Below are 20,765 nucleotides of genomic sequence, written 5' to 3' on the forward strand. Positions count from 1 at the left end.
CAAAAACAAAAACAAAACCACATGCCCATCGTGAACCAATTTTGTTTCCATAAATATCATAAAATAGCAAGCGGATATGTCAGTGAACATACATAATAGCTCAAATATGGAAGCAAAATTATATCATGATACTTTTATTTGATAAAAAAAATTCTGGTCCCAAGGACCCGCCAAAACAAACAAAAATTAAAGTACTCATGTACTCATGTACACCCCAAACTCTTGATGCATCGTAGCAGTGTGCCAGTTTGCGTAATATTTAAGTTCGATATCGGTTTCCATGGAACACCTAGATGAATGAACACAAAACCCTACGCCATAGTGCATATTTGAACTACAAACTACTAGTTGGCCATTCCCAGTTTTTAAGTTTTCAGATCTATATGCAATTTATATCTTTGATTTTCAGCTCAGATATTATTCATGGATTAGTTATGTACTTTCAGTAATTGTTACGATTTAGGTTCTTCTAGACTTATTGTAAATTGCTGTATATATTGTTGTGTTTTGCTTATGTCCTTTTGATACTTAGTTTTCGTCATTTTATAATAAATGACCTTTTTAAATTTTGTGATGTGTCTTTTTATGAAAACCAAACAAAACAGATGTAGTTCAAGGAGGCTAAGGTGACAAATATTCAATTTATCGATCTCCAGTTCGAAACTGTCTGTTAAATCATTCCAAATAAAGCCACAATCATTGAAATAAATCATATTATACATAATTACATGTTCCTCTAAACTAGCTGCATATCTCAGTTGATTAGCTTTATAGCTCAAGTGCTACATGTTATTCCATAGACGCCTATGTGTCATGTAAAAACGATGGAAACCTAGTTCCAGAGACACAAACATTAACATTAACGATAAAGTCTTAGAATATATTTTCACCAATCGTGTTTGGTGCTGGAAAAATTACTTTGCCATGTACTTTTAAGGCCCTTGAGCACCTACAGCTTTATTATAACATACACATGGCTAAAATAGCCAGATAGAATGATTATTGCAAAAACCAATAACATAAGACAAAAAAATGACACAATTCCCGATAAATGGCATCGTCTATGCAAAGTTTTATTTTTACTTGTCTGATCACGATTTCTGATGTCACGAGGTGGTAATCGTGATCAAAATACGTCAGGATGGTTTCGTGGGTTATGCTACCTCTTTTATAAAAAAAAAAATGGACAAAAGATAAGCGGCAAATAATAGCCTGAATCCCCTTTCTTTATACAAGTTTCTTCATCGTAACCACTGCCCCTCTTAGTTGCCAGGGCCTGTATGAAATATCTGAATATAGTTCTTCCAATTGGTACTCAGCTCAGGGTTCCTCTTTATATTTCAATTTTATAATTGATAACTATTTATAATCTCGCAGGGTTTTTACTTCTAGCTAAGGATATGTTTTATGCTTCTAAAAATAAATAGGCAACTTGAATATATCGACACTGAACGGCTTGTTTATTCGGATAAATGCATAGAAATAAATAGATACTGATAAAAGGATAGAGGGCAACTATTTTCAATTGGATCGTGGTTAATACAAATTAAAGTAATCAGCATATTTAGTTCGCAGATAAAGTTATTTATTAGGTTTGTTTCTTGGCATAAATAGCATAGAATTAAATCTTATATATTAGAAATACCTATAAAGTGGACCTAACTATTTGCATTTGAACTTTAGTGGGGTATGCCAATGGAACTATTTTCCCGCGGTAGTGTACGATCTAAAGGCTCTGGCCTGCTACATCAATTCTGATCTTCGATCTAAATTGATAAAAACCACCTATAGATAATGTAATATCTGAGTTACTTCCCTTTAACCATATTGTATGATTACAAAAGCCAATCTTTTTTCTGGTGATATTGATTACATCCCATCTTTACACTCAATAATACAGATTTTACATACTGGTAGATACAAATTTAATCTTTCCTGATCTGACATGCCTTGAAAAGAGGACGTATTTAAAAAATATATAAATGTAACGGGAATTAGAATTTCCCCCGAGTTCTCGGAATATTTGGCACTGAATACAAGCAGTAAAGTTACGATAATTTATTACGAGAGACGAAATAATGTCACAATATACATGAACATACTGCAACAGGCCCTTATTGTACGTACGCTTACGTTATCTCACCTAAAGAAGTGATTTTGACAACAGTATTTTAGACGGGATAGTTTTCCGTTTCAAGTCCAAGCCAAAAGTATCGTTTGTTCTGACGTCACCAAACTAGCTATCCTGAACCAAGTTGCCCGGGTCGCGACTGACGATCCCGTAAAGTCAACACGGTTAAGGAAGCCGTCTATTGACTTTAACAGCTACCTTTTAATAAATCATTTAACAAGAATGAAAATATAACTCAACAATAAGCAAAAACCATCACATATAAATAGTAAAGTGAAATTCATCTTCAACAACTACAATGCATAGTTCACATATTCTTTCTTAAACTGGAAGATTATGTAAGATGTCTGCCCTATTCAATATTTGAATTACAGGCCCTTATTTTAATTTGAGCAAATTTTGATAAAGAATATTTTTTTTGTTCACAATAGCATGTAAATAATTTTCTGTATTTTGAGCTGAATTTTAGCTTTACGGTAAATTTCTTATAATTTCCATCTGGTTTGTCACTATAATCAAAACACATATGTTTCCATAATTACAGTTTCTCTCTTCTAACTGTTTTTGAGTGGGAAATAAAAGATTTCATCTTGAAAAGGACCTTGGTTTTCCCAAACACGTTTAAAATCAATAAGAGAAAATAATCATTATGGTTTTAATTTATGACGTAAACTATCTATGGGTTATGTTTTCCTGAAATTTCAAGGAGTTTATATATGATCTTTGAAACAACACTATCGCCTTATTAGTAAGAATAACCCAGTAGCTAATGGGAGTTATATTTGAAAGAGTAATCAAAGAAACCAAGATTTTAGCGGAAATCAAAAGAATGTAATCCAGGGACAAAGACCAGACATGGAAAAAAGACAAACACAACAAAGGACATAAAATAATCAAAATAATACATACAAAGTAACCAAAATAAATAAAAAAAACCAAAACATGAAGACATTTTAAAAGAGGTACGTTGTAGCGGTCTTCGGGTCACTTATGACGTTGACCAAGGAACCAGATTAGAGCCAGATTTAACAACTAGCAACGAATATTCATACATAGATATCGGGGCCGTGCTAATGTATATGACTTATGTAGTCTTGTAATAAGCCCCTGTGCCGTAATAAGCCCCTGTGCCTTAACTGGTAACTGAGTAATGTTCAATGCTAACCGATCATTTCATGTAAACTTCCGTTCTCATACAAGCCAGAAGCACACGCATAGAACACACGTGTATAATATTTAAGAGGTACATTTTTATCTCGTATGAAGCTGGAACTAAGACGCATATATATGTGCACGGCTCAGATCTGCAGCATTACGCGGAGTATAAATATATAACTATGCAAATCACATGCGAATATAAGGTACAGAAATTACGAGTGCAAGAAGTCCCTAACAATATTAGCGACTTTAAAAAGGTTCTAAAAAATAACAAAATAAGGGTATAACTAGAATTCAGGATATTTTTTTTTTCATTTTAAATTCAATCATTACCATCTAAACATTACACCAGTCGATGAATGTAAAGTTATTTAACAATGTCTTTCAGTTTGTATGTATTATGCATAGCGCATATACATATTCGTAAAAAAAAATAATAAAATATGTAAATTGAAGCAATCACGGGTGGGGTGGGGATATTTATGGAAGGTAATTTTACGGGGCATTTGGTGGAATGACAAAAAATATCCCACTTTTCATCGGTGTAATATTAAATGAGCTATGTCCAGTTCATTATTATTTATGCAGTTGAGTTATATTTGTCACAACTCGTGGTTACACGTATATATGAAATTAAAATAAACAGCTTATTTGTGATTTTTTTATTTACTTTATCAGTATCTGTTAGTACCCACTTATAGATATCCAGAAATAATGATTCATGGGTAAAAAGACTACATATTTTTATTTTTGATATTTTTTTTAAATGTCATAGTAAACAGAAATAAACATGCGGTTTTTCATATAACCTGTGCTCTTAGGAGATAAAAATTACATAGAATGCACTGTAGATTTAAAAATTAAGGGAGATAAGTCTGTAAATGACACTCATATATAATAGAATCTATTGGATTTGATGTCGATTATCTCCTAAGAGCAGGCAGATTTGAATGAATAATTACACATTTCATAGTATAGACCCATAAAACAACTTAATTACAAAAATAAAAAATATGTAGCCTTTTTTGGGGTGTATCACATTTTTCAGATTTTGCATGATTCTTACAAAGACAGCTACTTAAATCACTCGATGACATAGGAACTTCTAATAATATACACTCTCTGGGTTAAGCATCCCAAATTTAAAACCGCTTCAAATGCAAAGTTGAATTATATACATACCGAGAGAAAGTAGCTTCTAAGTTCACAAAGGGTTAAATTTTATAAAGCGTTCCCTCCGAATAAATAGAAAAGGGACCGAAACTAAATATATAATGTACCACTTTTAATTTTCCCATGAGGAGCCCCTATATAATCGGATCAAGTAGCAAAATGGCGGACGATACACTACACAACTGTCAATATATTTATTGACTTTTTTTTTAGACTACCGACACTAAAACACGTAAGTTTTCAGTTTGTCACCTCGAAAGAAAGACCAAATGTGTAGTTTTCTTTGGGAATATTTGATAATACGAATCTATTCGTCCACACACATAACTTTCCATATGAACAGGTGCCCGCTGCTTGTTTCTAGGGAAGCTTTCTATCTTATTTCGCCAATATATTTAGCAAACATATGATATTGTGTATTTCTTGGTTTTTGGTAGCGAACGGTATTTATCTTATATCGGATTTGAAAGAAGTTATTGTATTTCATGGAATGAAAAGAGGAAAACAAGAAAATATTTGCTGGTTATATAGTCATTAAGGTAAGGGAGACAACTCCAGAGATTAGTAATAGCATTTTGATAGTAATCATAAATCAAGGCCATTCAGAGACATACCAAGGATTTTATCGGGATGAGTTTTAGTATTTCATTTTTTTGGAGAAAAAAACCCAGAAAGTTACTGATTGAAGAGGACATTAAACAAACATCCTAAGAAATAATGAAAATATTTATGCACGACAAATGAAATCTTATTACACTCGTACATGTATATTTGTATAAATGGAAGTGCAATAGGGATGCTGAAGTGTGATTGTTGCACTGTTCTGTGATGGCCAATACTGAAGTATGTTGGGTGTGTAACGCTAATACGCGGAAGTGCATTCGTTTATATTGAGCAAAGGCGCGAAAGTGTGTTGGTATCCAATTCAACGTTGCCATGATATTGTAGGTGCTTAAGTGTGCTTGTAAATGGAAGATGCCCATCTTTCTGCAACATTAGCCTTTATAAATCATTTTTTACCAAAAGATACATCAGAATTCAAAATTAAAATATGGGATCCTGGATTGATTATTGAGTTATGTAAATTTTGGCGGGACATTTACATAAAATCATAGATTTTCGGTTACTGTTTTAGTATTCCTTAGTGATAGTATAGTAAAGAACAGAAGCAAAATTAGTATAAGTTCAGCTATCAGGCTTAATCTAGACATCAATGTCAAGGAGAAGTTAGGGTAAATTCTTTTTGAAAAATTACAATGTAACCTATTACAAAAACTTCTCTCTGTCAAAGATAAAAGGTAGATGTGTGCACAAACTACATGTAGGAGAAGTTTTTGCTCATTTCTTCATCTAGATTAGGCCCTTGCTTCTATAATTTCCTAAATAATTGGAAGTATGTCATAGGAAGGAACACGTGCTTGCTCCCACTCTCAAATATGCAGCCCCTCTAGTACATAACCATATGGTGATATACTAGTGGGACTGCATATTTGATAGTAGGAGCAAATCCCTGTGAAAGGATAGAAAGTAATTTTTTTTTCTAGTCACATGTAGACTAGTATCCTACCTATAGAATCATTTTGTTACTTGATTAATGTACATTGTATTTCATGTGTTTCCTGTCATACTTATGTTCCCAGCAGGTGTTGATTAGGGCAGGGGAATCTAAGGTAAAAAAGGGTCAGTTTTTAGCACATTAATACAGGAAAATTTGAAGGCATTTCATGCAAGCAGTAACGTCTATCTAGAGAAAATTGACAGAAAATGGCAGGGTTCCTGAACCTTCCTAAAACTGTATGTAGGGAACACTAAATTGTAGATGACAGGTGTTTAAGGTATATGTTTATGTAACTAGAAGACTTTTTTAATCTAAAAAAATGAATTCCTTTTAATTACAACAGTGTATCTTACACTATTAATATTAATTTGACTAGACAAACTAAAAGTACATGAAGTGTATCTTTTGGATAATGGCATTGTGCCCTTTGGAGTGCCTTATTTTGTATGAATATGCCCCTGCCTTCATTCTGTGAATTGAAGTTTCAAAAATCAAGGTCTGTCATTAAAAACAGTCAGTCTGGACAACTTGGTTCCCTCATAAAGTATTACATGTTTCTGTTGAAAATTTTTCATTTTCTGCTTTTGGACAACCTTGTAATAGGGGTTCAACTTAGCTTTTAAAGATTAATGCATTATATGTAGGTGCAGGACTTATAGAGTGTTACTGAGGTGATAAGAGAAGTCCTGGACTTAGGTACATGTAACAAAGAATTCAAAGATCCTGGTTCAGAAGGGTCTTGGACCTCAGACCAGTGGTGCTTTGAATCTATGCTTATTAAACTGCATGTTTCTAAAACCAGTTTATTTTCAAAAGTATTCCATAACTTTCATCCATTTGCTTCAATACGTAAGTCTTAAATATGACATTCATCCATGCATTAAATGACCTATATCCAGGGAGTTTTCTCATATGCAACAAGGTTGCTGGGGCAGGGTCTTTTGTTTGACAAATAAGTATACTAAAAGTTGAATTTAATGTTAGGCCAATTGTAATAAAGAATTTATTATCATAAGTACTGTGAAGAAATTTAATTCTCAGGCGAAAATATGTCCATTAAATAAAACATAAATTTTGTACAGTGTGCTGTGGTTGCTATAGGGCTGGTTCGAGGTAGGGAAAGAAAAGCACCTTAAGGGAATCATCTTTCATCCCTGAATTCCCTTATTTTGAAATCAATAGATGTTCAGGTAAGTAATTTATATTTGTTGAAAGAATCAAATTTCTTATTGTCAAATTTTAATTGTATTTATTAAAAACAATTTTCTCTATTATCAACTAGCATTCGCCAGGAAACATTGGTAAATTATTCAGATTTTCTCAGAATACATTTTTGTTACAAAGTAAGATGCATTGTTAAACATATTTTATACCTTGAAGATGTTAAGATATTTAAAAGAGTTTGGTGTGTTTTTAATTTTTGCTATGAAAGGAAAACATCCTGAAAAGATAATTTTGTTACATGTCTGACAAAGAATTCTTTATTTTGGTTGAAATCACTTCCTTGTGCATGGATGGGTTATAGAAATGATAATTTTACCCATAAATAGTACATTTATTGTATAATTTAAATTATTTTACACAAACAATAAAATGCATGAATTAGTCTTCCTTATCCTCCAGGTCTAATTACATTGTAATTCATGTTTGAGTTTTTGCCTCAAGAAGAATTCGTACCTTCATTATACATGTATATTGCAATGCTAGTGCTTAGTCTACATGTATTGCATCTGCAGTAAGTTATTTTCTTACAGTATGATGCTGTATACCCATTTTTATGGGAAATATGTTTGTATACCTGTACATGGACATCTGTCCACATGTCATTTGAAAGTACTTTGAAGGATTGATATTTTTTATACAATATCTTAATTGAAGGAAGTTCTTGTTTGTTTTACATTATTCTAACAGTGGTGGGTCTAGAGAATCACTTAAGGGCCCCTAAGGGGGCACCATGACCACCACCCCCCCCCCCCAAAAAAAAAAAAAAAAAATCCTTGATAAACACACTAATGCACGCAATTACACACAAAAAATACGCAATTTTCATTTTTGCAATTGATAAGGGGTACGCATACAAGGTATATCCAAAAGAAATTTCCATTTGATGGTATGTGAAGCACCAGTATTATTTCTCTTTGATGATAGTAGTCTTAACAGATCAATAACTTCGAAAATGATGTTTCTTTTTCTGGCATTGTTGGGTAATAGGCCATGTTCATGCATGCATTTCTATGTCAATGCAGTTAGCATGAACATTAGTACTAGACAAAAAACAAATATTTCAAATAATGACATGATCAAAATGCCATCTCAAAAAGTGTAATACATATATGATTTTGGATGATCAATGGGGAATTGTTGTATTATAATAGACTAGTAAAGAATTACCAACTGAACATCATCATGTAATGGATAGAATTGATCTGAATTAATAAAGACAAATCTCCCATTTACATTCAAATGAACAAATTTATAATTTAATGAATTGATTCAGTAAAAGTAGTTTAAATATTCAAATCACACTGAAACCAGTCAAAACCCTTTTGTTTGGTTTAGGAAGGTTCAAAATACATACAAAGAGACTTCAAAAAAGTTGACAAGTTTAAGGTTATTCAGGATTTGATTTAGACAGGTTTTAGGTTTTTCAGAGTTTGGTTTAGACAGGTCTTAGGTTTATTCAGGGTTTGGTTTAGACAGGTTTTAGCTTTATTCAGGGTTTAATTTAGACAGGTTTTATGTTCATCCAGGGTTTGGTTTAGACAGGTCTTAGTTTTATTCAGGGTTTGGTTTAGACAGGTTTTAGATTTATTCAGGATTTAATTAAGACAGGTTTTAGGTTCATTCAGGGTTTGGTTTAGACAGGTCTTAGGTTTATTCAGGGTTTGGTTTAGACAGGTTTTAGATTTATTCTGGGTTTGGTTTAGACAGGTCTTAGGTTTATTCAGGTTTTAGGTTTATTCAGGGTTTTTATTTAGACAGGTTTTAGGTTTTTTCATGGTTTGATTTAGACAGGTTTTAGATTTATTCAGGGTTTGGTTTAGACAGGTTTTAGGTTTATTCAGGGTTTGGTTTAGACATGTTTTAGATTTATTCAGGGTTTGATTTAAACAGGTTTTAGGTTTATTCAGCAGAGAGAAATAGTAGCCTGCCCACCAGCCCGAGACTGGCTGTTTTTGGCAGGGATGACTAATTTTAGCAAAAATCTATAGAACCATATAGTAAATATATTGAAAAATTGTATTCAGGACTGGCTAGAATTTGAGCAAGTTTCCTACCCTGTATTCAGGGTTTGATTTGTTCAGGTTTCACTGTATAAGTGATTGAATTGTGATAGATTTAAATAGGAGACAATGGAGTAAGTGGGAACAAAACTCTTTAATGTGAAATTCAGTTTATTTTTAAAGTACCATGGTGGTAGGTTGATAACTTGCATCTTATCTGAAGTAAACACAAATGATTATGATCAGTAAAAATTTGAAAGCTTAAAAAATATATGGTTATGATATACAATAGCAGACAATTGGTTATGAGTTTCGAAGCTTTTTACACTTATAGGTCATTTGAAGTTTTGAGAATGCATGTAAAAACATGTTGTGAAAGGTGACAAAAGTACAGTTTTCAAAACTTGGGCATCTTTTAAATTGCATCCATAGAAATTCAGCAATATTTAAATTAGGCAAGGAATTCATAAACTATACCTTAACTGGTGATCAACATGGTTGAATCAAACATACATGTACTTGTATCTCAGAGGTTTGAACTTTGATTTAGACACAGTCCTCTGCTGTTGGACTTAAAAAGTTTCACTGTATTTCATGCAGGGAAAGGTGTGTCTGTCCCATATTTTATTGGGAATCTTAGCTTTAAACAACTTGTTATTTTTTTGCAGCTTTAGGGAGATGATCAGGGCTCTTGAGTCATTTATCACATTCCTATTTACCAGGTTATTTGGGGACATCATTGATTCACCAACACATTCTTGTGACATTTTTGTATGGCCATATAGCCTTGATACATATATTGCATTTTTATAGATAGAAACCTGAAAATAGCAATCTCTGTGGTTTCATTTTTGTGTGTCACATTGTGTAAGTATTTAGTTTTTTAGCCAATACATGTTTCACAACACTGAAAATTGAGAAAGAGTTAATTTTAATGATGAAGGGAAGTTTCATATATAATACATTCATATAGTAATTATGACTCATGTTTTCATCTTCTTAATTACAAGTTAAAGTTTTGGTAATGTAAATCTTTTAAATGAAAAACTCAGGCACTATTGCTACACATGTATGTTTGCTGAACTGAGATATTGACGACCTTAGTCTATGGAACTTTTTATGAAACTCAGGAAGCTATTAAGCCCAGAAGAACAATTGTTTTGTCATTATTTGAACAATTATAGGGGTGTCAAGGTATTGGCTTCTTTCTCTGTGGCACATATACATGTACAATACCGAGGACTTTCAGAGTTGAGTTTAACCACAGAGATACATGTAATGGTTAGTTGAATTTTTTATTTCATGGTTTCATGCCACCCATAAAAACCATGAAAATTAGTACCCCTACAATAATCAAAGACTGAAGTCTTCAAAGTGGCTATTTGTCAAATATTCACTGTCACTGATTTTGGCATACTTTCAACATCCGAAATGGTACAAATGTGATATGCTCTAAAATCGGGTGACTTCCACCAAAATCTTGGTACCCTTGATATTATTGCGTACTCTTTCATAACCGTTATGACCTGAATGGCTATACTGTATATAGATATCAGTGTCCTGATAATATATATGACCTTTATATAATAAGTTGTAACGAACGCCTGTGTTTGAATCAGAACTGGGTACCGGTAATATTACAAAAATTCAATGCTAACCGATCATTTTATCTTTTAATGTAAATTTTCCATTCTAATACAAGCAAAAAACAGGCATAGACATGTATGATATGTTTTAAAAAAGGTACGTTGTAGTGATCTTTTGGTCACTTATGATATTGACCAGGGAACCAGTTTATGAACCTGATTAAGCAGCTGGCAATGAATATTCATAAATATCGGCGCATGCTATTGTATATGACCTATATAGTCTCGTAATGTTAAAAACTAACCGTTCATTTCATGTAAACTTCCCGTTCATGTACAAGCAAGAAACACATGCAGAACACACATGTATGATATTTATGAAGTACATTTAAGAAGTCGTTAACAATATTAGCGACTTAAAAATTAAAAACCTGTATATTTTTGCCAGAGTCACTTATGATTATAGTAATGAAAAAAGCTCTTGCAAAGCAAAGTTGTATTCTGTGAAATATGGCATTTTATGGGTACATTTGTTGTTGTATAATTAACGCTTAATGAAGACTTAGCTCGTGAAAAGCAGTGGGAAATAAGTACTGCAAAATCATAAATGTTGCATTGTCAGCTAGCATTGAAACCAAAGAATGACACCCCTTCAATACCCTCTTATTTCCATGGAATTGATAGGTAAATGAATTACCATTTTCAGATACATAATCCTGTTGACTTATCTGTTGTTGTTTCTAATATATTTCAGTTATATCTATTGTAGTTTAAATGGAAAGTCAATATTTGGCTCCTTTTCTTGTGTACTTTTGCACTTTTATTAGGCCTTGAATGTCAATGAAATTTTCTTCTTGAGAGGTCACTATGTTCTTATCTAATTGTTTGGGGTCACAAATGGGGTACATTGGTTTTTTTATTTCATTTAACCAAATTTTTGGAGAACCCAACACTCATCCTTAATTTTTATCAAAATTAATTTTTAATCGTGTTTTCGCACCACCTGAATAATATTGGTATTTTCATATACATGTACATGCCTAATTTGTATCATGAACTGTTAACTGACCTTTGACCTTAGAAAACAATTAAAAATTAGTTTTTTGAAAAAAAACTTTGTCATTACAAGTTATTCCTTAAAGTTATTCTGTCTAATTTTCAATTCCATAGTAGGCATGTTGCACCACCTAACTAATATTGGTTTTTTCATATACATGCCTAATTTGGGATTGAAAATTAGATAGAATAACTTAAAGGAATAACTTGTAATGACAAAGCTCAAGGACAAATATATTAGATGAACTTTTTGTAAACACTTTAATTGTATTTTATAAGAATGACAATTTTAATTCTCACGTTAACTGAAATGTGCCAATATAATATACCAAGAAATTTTGATAGGAGAATTAGATCTTCATGGTGGCCATATAGATTTTGACTCAAGACACTGCTTAAAAGATTTAAAGTACAATTTTAATAAACAAGTTGATAAATCAAATTTAGCTAATATTTAATTACATGTTTTTCTTAATTAGCCTTTCTTACTCAGTTTAATAATTTGAGAAGCATGTTCAAATATTACTAGAATTATAGCATGACCAAAACAGACATTGTTTAATTTTCATTGTAAGTGTGATATAAATTATAAAAGGCAGTGGCATATATCCAGCGATTTAAATTATTTGAATTTATAATTTGCAACTGATTTGAAATTATTCACAATGTAATTCGAAGACCTATGTTGATCCTCTTCTTTAAAATACTAAGTTTAAATCTTAAGGAATTGGCATGGGGCCACACATATTAATATTATTGTAACAAAGGGACATAACTCTGACCATGACCATCATTGATTTTTAAGTTATTGTTCTTTAAAGTTATTGAAATTTACATGAAACTTAAAGTGTCAAAATCTAAAGATTACCAATGTGAATAATTTGTCATATTCAAGAGATAGTGGTGATTTAACAAAATCTTCTTTACATTTTAAAGTTAAGAAAGGAGAATTATACATCATATATTGGTGGGATCTTTTTATTATGTTTCTACAGATATAATGATGAAAAAAGTGACTTTAATCACTTGAGGAATACTGTACCATGTACTTTATTAGAATTTTAATATTTGTATAGGATATGGAACCGATTCATGTTCATATTTGTGATACAAGAATTAAACGCACATAGTTTGGGTAAGTGTCATAGGTTTTTTGACTTATTGGGAACTTATTGGAAAAGATTAAAGTCAAAGTTTCAATTATCCTTGAAGTTCAATTCTAACCAGTGTTTACTCTTGTCAGATATCAAATGAATGAGATAATTTATAAGCCTTTCCTCTGTAGGTATTTACTAGTTTTGTTTATAGTTGGGAGGAAATTTATTATAAACAACTTTCATACCAAATTTAACAACTTTTAATCGATTCTTGTGAATATGTGATTGAAGAACCCCTGCTCAGTTGCAGAACATTTGAGCTATTTGAAACATTCTTCCATAATGCTTGGCACATGTTCAATCTCACTTTCCTCTACTCAATGTGTCCAACTTGATCTCAGAAGCTAGGAGTTAAGGGTTGTAGTACAGGTCTATGGTGTTTTATATTTTTCTATGAGTTAAGGGTTGTAGTACAGTTATATTGTGTTTTATATTTTTCTATCAGTTAAGGGTTGTATTATAGGTCTATCGTATTTTATATTTTTCTATGAGTTAAGGGTTGTATTATAGGTCTATTGTATTTTATATTTTTCTATGAGTTAAGGGTTGTATTATAGGTCAAGGGTGTTTTATATTTTCTATGAGTTGAGGATTGTAGCATAGGTCTATAATGTTTTATATTTTTCTATGAGTTAACACTCAATGGTAGATCCAGGGGGTTTTGGGTGTTGGAACCCTCCCATTTTTTGTTGAAAAATTTAGTTTGTTTTGTTAAAAAATTAGAGCAAAAAGGAGAAAACTCTTTGGTTTTTTGGTTCCCCTTTCCAAAATCTCTGGATCTGTACCTGACACTTGTATCTCTGTTTGGTATTCTTCAAGGTATACATGCATGGATTCCTTGTGAGAGATTAAGTCAGGAATTGGTATACATGTGTATGTATATAGTTTTTGTAAACTGTACATATCTTTATGTTTATCAAAATGATGTTTTAAAACCATACAAACACATTAGACAATCCCTCTGATTGCTGAGAATCATGGATCCTCTTAAACTCCATGGCTTAAGTCACTATGCAGTCCATAAATTGTAGGTGAAAACATTTTAGCAAGCTCAATTTAGGTCCTTATAGAATGTTAGTATACTTATCTTCAATGTACATGTATAATCTTGTATAATACATGTATATAAAGTGTCATTATGTGCATTAAATATGCATTCATTTTCCTACGTATGGATTAACTGTTCTTATAATTGACATATATTGGTTTCAATGCTAATATTTGGTATGGAGTAGTGATATATTTATCCTTTAATCAATAATCTACCCCTATTCAGAACATTAGGCCATGTAATGTGACTTGATCTTTTTGTGTGTTATATTAAATTGTTAAATCCTCATTCTGTGTCATGTGAGGAACCTGTTGGAATATACTTTTTCAACTGTTGTCAATTTTAAACTAATGAAATAAATGAGTGCTTATATATAGAGTTGCCTGACGGATCCAGAGATTTTGAAAATGTGATTACAGAGAGGATCCAGAAGAAGGGTGGTTTTTTGCTCATTTTTGCCCAAATTGAACTGAAATTAAGAGAATTTTTTAACAGAAAGGATGAGGTTCTTCCCCAGGTACCCCCCGGATGATCTCTAACGAATACAGCCTAAAGCTAGTGGTTTTTCATAATTTTTCAGAAGGATCTTCATTTTTTTTTATTATTTGAAATACTTAAGTCCCTCTACTGAAAATGCTTGAGGGGTTCTGTACATATACAATGTTTATACGTGCCCTTTCCTTTTGCCATCACTTGGCGTCCGTTGTCGTCATTAACAATTATACAAAACTCTTCTCCTCTGAAACTACTGGTCCAATTAGAACTAAACTTGGTATGAATGTTTTTTTGAAAATAGAACATGGCCGCTGTCACTAAAAATAGAATATAGGTGTCAGATAGTAGTTTTTTGCATATATCTCTGAAACCGTTAGGTTTAGCTAAATTTTGATGTGAGTAAAAGTGTTCAGCATGATGAGATCTATCATTAATCAAATATTCATTTGAATCTGTTAAGCCATGTTGGCGTTATTGCCCTCTTTTGAAATTTTTAAAAATATTTTTAATGTTATTTCTTTCAAAAATCTTCTCCTCAGACATTATTTGATCAATTGGAACCAAACTTCGTATGAATGTTCCGTGGTATATCCTACATAGATCTGTTGTAGGGATTTTTGATTTGTTGAAAAATATGGCCACTGTTACTAAAAATAGAACTTTGGGGTCAGACGGTACTTTTTCGCACATATCTCCAAAACTGTTAGGTTTAGCCAAATTCTATCAATAGCTAAAATGATCTTATTATTAGGACTACAAAATTCTTCAGGGATAAAAGTTGTCAGATGGCTCCTTGTTGAAATGATCCTTATGATAAGTCCTACCAAAGACTTCTTGAGTCAAAATTGTTGGACAACTTCTTGTTAAATCTTTTGCCTTTGAGAGGCAAAATTCAACCAGGTGAGCAACTCAGGCTCCTGGCAGCTTCTTGTTCATTTTTTTTCTTAACTTGTACATTTACATTGTAAAAAGTAGCCAGACTAGTCCAGTATTTAGTCTCTCCTTGTATGTGCAACATGTAGTTAAATTCTGTTAATAGCCCTTTCAATCCAGAAATTAATGAATAGTATTGATAAAAGAATTAAAAAATATTTTAGTTTCTTGATCTAGATATCATTTCTGATGCAAGATACAATACTGATTGTTAACACTCTTTGATCATCGATAATCAATTCAAATTTGTATTGGTATGTTGATGCTTCTTGGCTTATTGTTAGAATTCAGAGAATTCTTGGAATTCTAAGTATTTCTTCATTGACCTGGACTACTGATAGATTATAATGACACGCCTTGAGAACAGAGGGCCATAGGGTGGAGCAGATGCCTTTCATACACGTACTGGTGTACATATTTTCAGAAAAATCCTTTTGCTTGATTCACCTACAATGTGTTAACAACCTACTTTTTGGTTTTGAAAATTTTTTTTTTTTGATTGCTTTACCCATAAAGAGATTGATATCATTATATTGAAAAACCCAAATCTGTAGTCCTTCATTTATATCCCACAAAAAAAATACACATACAAGCATCCATGTACATCATATGATTAAAGAAAGCCATGTTATAGCTCTTGATCATTAGTTTTCTGTACTGATTTTAGAAATAGACCATTCTGTTGTTACTGCGGAGTAGTCTATCAGCATGCCTGACATATAATTCCTCAAGATAGAGCTTGGAGTAGGAACGTAGGAATTTTCCTCATAGAAGTTTATATTGCACATGCACATGACTTTTTTACAGTTAAGATGAAAGGGTAAATTTTTCTAATTAAGACTTTAATTTTATTATTGAATGGAATTGATCAATTGAATCCTTTGTTTCTCAATTTCAGGACTTTCTAAAGATTCAAAGAGAGGTATCACCATGTAGTTCCAACAGGAAGACAACTGATATTTTGACAAATTCTCATCAAATCCATTGAAAAACCTATAAAATTGACATAGAGTATTGAAACCACAAATGACGGCTACCATGCATAGAAGTAACAGGGGGTATAATAATAACCTCCTGTCTGTATCACAAGCACATAAAGACATTACAGATGATCGTTACCGTGACCTGCGACGGCCAAGGAAAGTCCGCTTCTTTGTAAATGGTGACAGATTTTTCCGAGGAAAAAAGTTGTATATCACTCCTCATAGATACTTTAACTTTAACGATTTGTTGAATGACTTGACAGGAAAACTTCCAAGTAATGTTCACTTGCCATATGGCGTCCGACAAATTTTTACACCGAAAGGTGGAAGACGAGTTACAGATATTGAAGATTTGAATGATGGAGAGCACTATGTGTGTGCTGGGTTTGAAGGTTTCAAAGGCATCAAATATGGGAAGGCTGACTTGGAGCCTTGGTCTTTAGGTAGGTTTTGTTGCATGTTAAAATATGCAATGGCTAGATAGTAGATAAGATTAGTAGAAATATTATATTAGCTTTTCAAGTTTGGCAAATTACTGACAACTTGCCTTTCCTCCATTTTTATTCTGTTAGATACTAAACAATATCTATTTACTGATCAGCTTAACATTTATAGAGAGTCAGAACTGAAAAATATTGAGGCTTGCACAAGTTCTGGTTAATTTTTGTCAGTTTGTCAATTTGAAGGACTTAAGTGCTGGCAGGACTTCCTATTAATTATACATGGGAGGACATAATGGTGGTTTCTGGTAATATCGTCAGACTTGAAAGTTCTATAATGTGTACATGTATAGCATGTTAGTATGTATTATGTTTATATTAGAATAGATTGTGTTTGGATACTGTGTGGAAGCACATCATTGACTTTAAATTCCTTCAGATCTATTAACATTTTTGTACTACTTGTATTTTCTAGAAGGTGGCATGGGATTATTTTCATACTCACTGCAGTTTGAATATCTCTTTACATATTTCAAGTGGGGGAGGGGGTATTGCCTAGATAACACAGTCTCAGTTATATTTATAACTCTCATGTAAAGTAAAAAGATAAATCATGTAAACAAGTAAAAGATGAAAATGACCAAGTTTACAACATTCACATGAAAAAAATGAATTAAGTAGTTTCTGATTAAACTCTTGTTCAAGGTCAAATTGTTTAAGTTATAAATGCTATTTTTAAGATTGTTATTATTAGGTATATTTAAATTTGTTAAGTTACGATTTAAAAACATGGTTTGTTGAATGAAGTAATTTTTGGTACATTTTTGTGTTGGGATATTTTCTTAGCATTTAATTGACACATGATGTTGTACAATAGTTAAGATGAACACAATCATCTGCAATTCTCATTTTATCCATTCAAAATGTTCTTCTTTTATAATTTGTTTGTCATGAAATTTTACATCTCTGTGGGTTTGGGTCTAGCGTGTATTATGGTTTCTTGATGCCATTGCAGAACTGTCAAGCTTTAAAGATTCAAATCTGTGAGATTGGGCAAAATTTTTAAAAGGTCAAAGAGAAACTCAATAGATGAAAGAAAAGTTCCTCACAATCAGCTATAAAATGTGCTAGTCTTACACAAATAGTGATACTACATGTCAGGTATTATGGCCAGCATTAGGTGCATTGACAATACTCAATTCCAACATGGAATACTAGGTTTCCATACCCAACAAACATTTTATGAGTCCTTAAATTAGATTTAAGACACTGTCCAAATATAGAACAAACTGCAAAGTCAATTATAATGTCTTATAGATTATAAAGGAACTAAAGAGCATGTAGAATACATGTACATGTATGTGTTTTTATACTTCATGTAATGGTTAATGAAGTATATTTGTAGGAATATATTATTGTTATGTAGGAGACTTAATGGACTGATTCAACTAAAAACGTTTTTATGTATCATCTTAAAATAATATAGCAGTGTATTGAGGTAGATATGATTTTTTAAAAAAAATGTAATTAACTGATATTAATCATGTTCAATATCAATGAGTAGAGCAGGATCAAAATCCAGGCCTACTATTTATTTGAGGAGATGAGACTATAAAAAAGCCTAAATTATCTAAACATATTTGAACTCTTTCTATTAAAGTCAGAGGATTTTAATCTGAGGGTTTTTTTTTCACTACATAAAACTTATACTATATAGATAAAGCACAATTTTAAATTAAAATTAGATAAGAAACTTCTAAATGTTATAATCATTTAATAGACCTGAAAACTTAACATTGTTTCTCAAGGACAGAGTTAAAAAAATGATTTCCACTAAAAAGGGGCTTATTCATTACCAAGTCACTTGTTAACATACAATACTACTAGTTCTAGTCTATTGTAGTTATTGCTTATATGAAAATGCTGACACAACCCACTTTTATTATATATGGAACTTGGGAGTGGCCTTAACAAAAATCAGTTGTTTTATTACAGTCTATAAAAACCTCTGATTTAAATAAAGGTCTGATGCATTATTTTTCAACTAATGTTATCATATTCATGGTGAAGACTTATGGGAAGGAAAGGACATATTCAACTATTTTCTTCATAGAGAATTTCATGTTGAACCCATAAAGATTTTAAGATAAAGGTATTAAGACTGATGGAACCATTATCAATACCATTATCTTACCTAACAGTAAACTAACAAGCTTTAATTCTATTGTCTCTTCATTCAGATGATACCAAAAAGAGATGTACATGTATAATTCAGAGAACTAAATTTGGGATCATGTGAAAGTGAATTCAAGGGACCATGAAAAACAAAAGTCTTGAAAATACCAATACACTTGTGTGAATCCATGTCTAACAGAAGTAGTTGTTCAGTTTAGATAGCTGTCTGTTTTATTCAGTTTACACAGTTTTAAATTATTGGGTGTCTGTGATCTTGGACACTCAATTTCTGACCTCTAAGGCTATGACTTTTGAAGTCTTACTTAACTTGGTTCTAGACCTTCAACCTTTTTCATCAATATTGGTACTTTAATGAAGATCTTTGGTTTCCTCTATTGGACCATGGGTTTGAAACTTAAAAAATCTAGGGTCTTTCCCTGTCAATAAGTAAAATTGAACCCTACCTGTTTAATAGCGACAGGTAGTATTGAAAATCATAATAAGGACTCAAGGAGATGATTTTCAGTTTATTTGGGAGTAGGTTTAGACAGGTTTTCTTTTAGGTTCTTCAATAGCCATCTCTGTATCTTCATGTGTGAGAAAGTAGCAATTTATGTAACATTACCCCATAATCACATGCTTCACCATGTTTACCTAACTATTAAAAGTTTGGATTCTGTTTGCAACATTAAATTTTACTACTTAAAATGTGCATGAGTATTTATTTTTTTACATGATTTTTGTTATGCCATCAAAGACTGAAACCACACATTTAAAGTTCTTTGATGGTAAATCATTTTGTACTCTTATAATTTGTTTCAAATGTTTAAGTAAACCCCAGCTAAACACAAAGTAAGACATGTGTGTTACTAAATGGATTCTATTAATTCACCCAGATAGAAAACTTCTCTGAGTTGTGAAATTTAAATTGATGAAATGTTATTTTTCCATGTTCATTTATAAAGGCATAAAATTTGAATATGATTTTAAAAGAGCCTTCACAAGGGTGTGAAGTTATATATGGTATAAATTTCCTAATTTATGAAACCTATATGTACAAAACATTTAAAAACAATAAGTGTGTCAACTTGAATAGGCAAAACAAATATGGATATAGAATTTCTCAAAACTACAAATAATGCTTAAAATTTATGGTCACGGCATTATGGCATTTGTTTTGTAAATAGTAGTTGGGTTTGTTAAGCTTATAAATCACTTCAGGTTGATAATCTCTTGATCCTGATAGAAAAAAATCTCAAGTGTTTTTTATTTCTCTTATGCTGCCTATTTGTATCAAATTTTTAGAATGAGTTTGATTAAGGGCTTGATAGTGGAGATGTGTCTCAAATTATACCATTTTAAGAAATTTTGAAGTTTGGCATATTTTATTTCTATTTTTTGGGTGTTTATCTAGATTCCTGTGGTAAAAAAAATACAAAAATGCCATAATTTCAACAGCTACAATTTATTTCCTATTGTGATGTCATGGTTGGTGACTTGTTTTACTTTTACATTTCCTTTGGGGATGTCAAGTCTCGTGTCTTGTATTACTCTTACATGTCCTATGAGGATTTCATGACTCCTGTCTTGTTTTTTGTAATGAATGGTGATTAGTTTTACTGTTTCATTTTCTACTGTGATGTCA

At 31.8% G+C, this 20,765-nt stretch overlaps 1 protein-coding gene across 6 annotated transcripts in view; it reads left to right on the plus strand.

The window, feature by feature from the left end:
* The first annotated feature begins 4,585 nt into the window (after nucleotides 1-4,585).
* LOC148611575 (serine/threonine-protein kinase DCLK3-like) overlaps nucleotides 4,586-20,765 on the plus strand; it is a 56,597-nt gene continuing 40,417 nt past the window's right edge. For 3 of the 6 annotated variants that reach the window (XM_088592261.1, XM_088592264.1, XM_088592265.1), the window contains exons 1-2: nucleotides 4,611-4,694; nucleotides 16,421-16,948. In XM_088592261.1, the coding sequence (XP_088448387.1) occupies nucleotides 16,549-16,948 (400 nt within the window). In that variant the 5' untranslated portion in view covers nucleotides 4,611-4,694; nucleotides 16,421-16,548. Of the gene's footprint in view, nucleotides 4,695-7,131; nucleotides 7,211-12,724; nucleotides 13,022-16,420; nucleotides 16,949-20,765 lie in introns of those variants that run through there. The other 3 variants (XM_088592266.1, XM_088592263.1, XM_088592262.1) reach the window with 3 other exon arrangements.

This window comes from Perna viridis, chromosome 7 (assembly GCF_037379345.1).
Source record: "Perna viridis isolate PV_CMFRI_1.1 ecotype Kerala chromosome 7, ASM3737934v1, whole genome shotgun sequence".
NCBI classification, from domain to species: Eukaryota; Metazoa; Mollusca; class Bivalvia; order Mytilida; family Mytilidae; genus Perna; species Perna viridis.